This window comes from Salvelinus namaycush, chromosome 18 (assembly GCF_016432855.1).
Source record: "Salvelinus namaycush isolate Seneca chromosome 18, SaNama_1.0, whole genome shotgun sequence".
Taxonomy (NCBI): domain Eukaryota; kingdom Metazoa; phylum Chordata; class Actinopteri; order Salmoniformes; family Salmonidae; genus Salvelinus; species Salvelinus namaycush.
The window spans coordinates 42794521-42799504 of NC_052324.1; the positions used below are offsets into that span (position 1 = coordinate 42794521).

The following is a 4984-nucleotide window of genomic DNA, read 5'->3' on the forward strand; positions in this document are numbered from 1 at the left end:
TCATACCCAGTCCTACAACATGTCCTGTTCTCTAGAATCAGATCATACCCAGTCCAACAACATGTCCTGTTCTCTAGAATCAGATCATACCCAGTCCTACAACATGTCCTGTTCTCTAGAATCAGATCATACCCAGTCCAACAACATGTCCTGTTCTCTAGAATCAGATCATACCCAGTCCAACATGTCCTGTTCTCTAGAATCAGATCATACCCAGTCCAACATGTCCTGTTCTCTAGAATCAGATCATACCCAGTCCAACAACATGTCCTGTTCTCTAGAATCAGATCATACCCAGTCCTACAACATGTCATGTTCTCTAGAATCAGATCATACCCAGTCCAACATGTCCTGTTCTCTAGAATCAGATCATACCCAGTCCAACAACATGTCCTGTTCTCTAGAGTCAGATCATACCCAGTCCAACAACATGTCCTGTTCTCTAGAATCAGATCATACCCAGTCCAACAACATGTCCTGTTCTCTAGAATCAGATCATACCCAGTCCAACAACATGTCCTGTTCTCTAGAATCAGATCATACCCAGTCCAACAACATGTCCTGTTCTCTAGAATCAGATCATACCCAGTCCAACAACATGTCCTGTTCTCTAGAATCAGATCATACCCAGTCCAACATGTCCTGTTCTCTAGAATCAGATCATACCCAGTCCTACAACAACACGTCCACCAACACAAACAATTATTGACACTTACAGTACAACGAGTGCATATATTTTCAGGAGGACAATTTTAGAACATTTAACGCCAATCAAGAGTTTCGGTGTGGTGTGATGCGCGTGTGTGGTGTGATGCGTGCTTGTGTGTGTGTGTGGTGTGAAGCGCGCGCTTGTGTGTGTGTGTGGTGTGAAGCGCGTGTGTGTACGATGCTTGTGTGCGTGTGTGTATGTGTGTGTGCCTGTACGGACAGACCTGTTTAGGCACATTCCTCCTGTAGGTGGGTGATGTCATGACAGATGTCATATTACTGTGTGACAGTCCGGCCTCCACCACTGTGTCTGACGGCGAAAGGTCACACCATCAGCTTGCATCATGGGTGTTTGTATACCTTTACAGTCTTTGGGGTGTACAATAAGACCATAGATTTGGCCGTTTTGCACCTGACCAATAGTGTGTGAATTTGAGGGTGTGTAAACTTATTTGCCTTAGCAGTATTTACATTGCAAAGCAATTTCCCCTATTAGATATTAAAGTATTTATTGATTCATTCACAAACATTGAAGACGTGTCTCTGTGCTCTCTTCTTGCGGTGAATACAGAGAGTCTCTGGCAAATCGTGGAATTCCAGGCAGGGAGAATGGCGCCATCTGGTGGCTACGGGGATATTGGCTAAAATCTGCTCTGCGCTCAGCCACCCGCTCACCATCCGATTCAAAGCGCTTGTGAAATCATCAAGGATGCCTCAATGCTTATTTAAAGAAAACAGAAAATACTAATAATACTTAGTTGACATTAGAATAATGTCTGATAAAAGATGACTTATTAACTGAAAGCCATTGGATAAATTATCGGTCTATTTTTACATCATTTTCACTTTAAAAAAAAAAAGTAGGTTAGACTAAAGGTAACATTTCCAGATTTCAAGGTTTGCCTGCTTGACTCTCCATGTTATTTTTTAAATGTTATTTTTAATAATGATTACAGGTCTTAAACAAATTAGATTATGCGATTAGTGCTGCTAAATCGCCCATAAAACTCGGAATTCCCTTAGAGAAATCTGATCCCTAAAACGGAAGAGACCTCCTCCTCCAAAACCGTTACCTCCTCAATCGAGAAATTCACTATGTTCCCGCCGCCCAGCCAGATTCAACCCAACCCCCGTTGCCAAACTCCTTCCCCCGCCCCAAATCTTCCTTATTCCCCCTCCAAGATGGAGGCGCTGGAGGTTTTGGGGGGCTACCCGACCAAGCCCTTAAACCCGAGAGCCCGAATGGTCAGGGTTCTACTGAGTATGACGGTGTGCATGGGATGTTTATTAATGCTACATAGTTTTCTCAAAATCTCCAAGTCCAGGAAGCCGCAAGATTTCTATTCTTTTGAGGTGAAGGACGCCAAAGGGAGAAGCGTTTCTTTGGAGAGATACCGAGGCAAAGTAAGTCAACGAGTCGACTAACTCTGTGTACTGCAAAAGTCAGTCAGTTTATCTAAAAGGTTGATAACTTGTTTCTGAGATGTAGTATGTTTACAATTCCCCGATATATATATATTCCCCCCCCCCCCGGCGCAGGCGTCTCTGGTTGTCAACGTGGCGAGCCACAGCGAACACACTGAGGAGAACTATCGCTTCCTGCAGGAGCTGCACCGGGAATTGGGTACGTCCCATTTCAACGTCCTGGCTTTCCCCTGCGGCCAGTTCGGGGACACGGAGATGGGGGCCAGCCGGGACATCGAGGCCTACGCCAAGAACACCTATGGCGTCACCTTCACCATCTTCAGTAAGGTCAAAATCATGGGGTCGGAGGCGGAGCCAGCCTTCAAATTCATAACAGGTAGGCTTATTATAAGTCTGATATTTAATAAATACAGTTTATGCTATTTATAAAGGACAAGAAAAACGACGGGTAGTCTATCACAGGTTAACAAAGCCTAGACATACAGGCCTATCTTTAGTCTAACGTTTTAAAAATAGTAAAATATTCTATTCAAGATAATATTATTCATGGGTACTGTGGGTGTGGGAGGAATTGCAGTTATTATGGCATATTGGCACATCACATGGTGGCACACAACACAACAAAGACGTTGGGCCTAATAACCATTTGTTTCCATTCACCATACAGATTCCGTGAAGAAGGTTCCGAAGTGGAACTTCTGGAAGTTCCTGGTGAACCCCGAAGGCCAGGTGGTGAGGTTCTGGAAGGCAGAGGAGCCCGCCGAGAGCGTGCGTCAGGAGGCCGTAACCATGGTGCGCCAGATTATTCTAAAGAAAAGGACAGAGCTCTGACGAGATGGTGGGCTCTGAGATGGCGAGGAGTAAGGACACCTCTGATGTTTCCAGAGTTTCAGAGTTTGAATTAAAGGTTATGAGTTATTAATTAAGATACAAAGTAAACTCTGTTAGGTGCTGAGTGGTGACTTTAGGCATAGTGCCTTGTGGTATGGGAAAGGATTTGCCATTCTTTTCTGAAGATGATGAAGACTGAAGATGATGACTATTGCAATAAGAGATTCAAGGGTGTGTGTGTGTGTGTGTGTGTGTGTGTGTGTGTTTTAATGGCTCTACTGCCATGAATATAATAAAGTGTTATGCCACTAAAAGGGTGACACTGATATTTCCTGACAACAACCAGGTCCATAGTGAATTCCCTGACAACAACCAGGTCCATAGTGAATTTCCTGACAACCACCAGGTCCATAGTGAATTTCCTGACAACCACCAGGTCCATAGTGAATTTCCTGACAACCACCAGGTCCATAGTGAATTCCCTGACAACCACCAGGTCCATAGTGAATTCCCTGACAACCACCAGGTCCATAATGATTGGGATATTCAAGAGGAAACCAATGGAAGGATTTCTTAAGCACATAATTTCCCATATCATGGCTTGCTAAACCAGTATAATAACCTCAAAGAACCACTACTATGTGTAACAGATGTGTCTGATTTAAAGCAAGTTGTTACTCGTTTTGTCATTGCCGTTGTCAGATTAAAAGAATGTTCTTTAAACATGTTAATCCTCAATCTCATCCATTCCTCTGTCACCTGACACGTGACCACCTGTTCACCTTCACTGTCAGTCATCCTACCTGTCCAGCTACCCACACAGGTTCCACTAATGATTCTGTCCTTAAACATGTTAATCCACATTTACAGTAATGTAGAACAATCATTCTGTCCTTAAACATGTTAATCCACATTTACAGTAATGTAGAACAATCATTCTGTCCTTAAACATGTTAACCCACGTTTACAGTAATGTAGAACAATCATTCTGTCCTTAAACATGTTAACCCACGTTTACAGTAATGTAGAACAATCATTCTGTCCTTAAACATGTTAATCCACATTTACAGTAATGTAGAACAATCATTCTGTCCTTAAACATGTTAATCCACATTTACAGTAATGTAGAACAATCATTCTGTCCTTAAACATGTTAATCCACATTTACAGTAATGTAGAACAATCATTCTGTCCTTAAACATGTTAACCCACGTTTACAGTAATGTAGAACAATCATTCTGTCCTTAAACATGTTAATCCACATTTACAGTAATGTAGAACAATCATTCTGTCCTTAAACATGTTAACCCACGTTTACAGTAATGTAGAACAATCATTCTGTCCTTAAACATGTTAACCCACGTTTACAGTAATGTAGAACAATCATTCTGTCCTTAAACATGTTAATCCACGTTTACAGTAATGTAGAACAAACATTCTGTCCTTAAACATGTTAACCCACGTTTACAGTAATGTAGAACAATCATTCTGTCCTTAAACATGTTAATCCACATTTACAGTAATGTAGAACAATCATTATGTCCTTAAACATGTTAATCCACGTTTACAGTAATGTAGAACAATCATTCTGTCCTTAAACATGTTAACTCACGTTTACAGTAATGTAGAACAATCATTCTGTCCTTAAACATGTTAACCCATGTTTACAGTAATGTAGAACAATCATTCTGTCCTTAAACATGTTAACCCACGTTTACAGTAATGTAGAAAAATAATTTAATGTAAAACATCTCTACCAGTACTGGATTTATAGATAAATGTTTACAAATGTTGGATTTCAAATATTCAGATGACACTTGAATTAATTGATTTATAGAAGGAATAGACGCTCAAACATTTATGCAATGTAAATGTATTTATTTATCTTATTCCATAGTGGTCAGGTAGTCAGTCACATGTGGTGACATGGAAGTATGTAACAGCTGAAGTGAGAACAGCCAGCTAACACAGCACTGCCTCATCGTGACACATGATGGAAACAAAGCCCAGTCCACACCAA

The 4984-nt window shown here is 41.3% G+C and overlaps 1 protein-coding gene across 2 annotated transcripts; it reads left to right on the plus strand.

Moving 5' to 3' along the window:
* The first annotated feature begins 1865 nt into the window (after positions 1 to 1865).
* Positions 1866 to 3201, plus strand: LOC120062831 (probable glutathione peroxidase 8). Of its 2 annotated transcripts, none has more exons than XM_039012904.1 (3): positions 1866 to 2112; positions 2314 to 2509; positions 2801 to 3201. In XM_039012904.1, exons 1-3 carry the CDS (start codon positions 1891 to 1893, stop codon positions 2962 to 2964), a joined length of 582 nt encoding a protein of 193 aa, XP_038868832.1. In that variant the 5' UTR covers positions 1866 to 1890; the 3' UTR covers positions 2965 to 3201. The 2 variants fall into 2 exon arrangements, with proteins under 2 accessions (XP_038868832.1, XP_038868831.1); XM_039012903.1 differs by having other exon boundaries at positions 1872 to 2112; positions 2248 to 2509.
* Positions 3202 to 4984: the final 1783 nt, after the last annotated feature.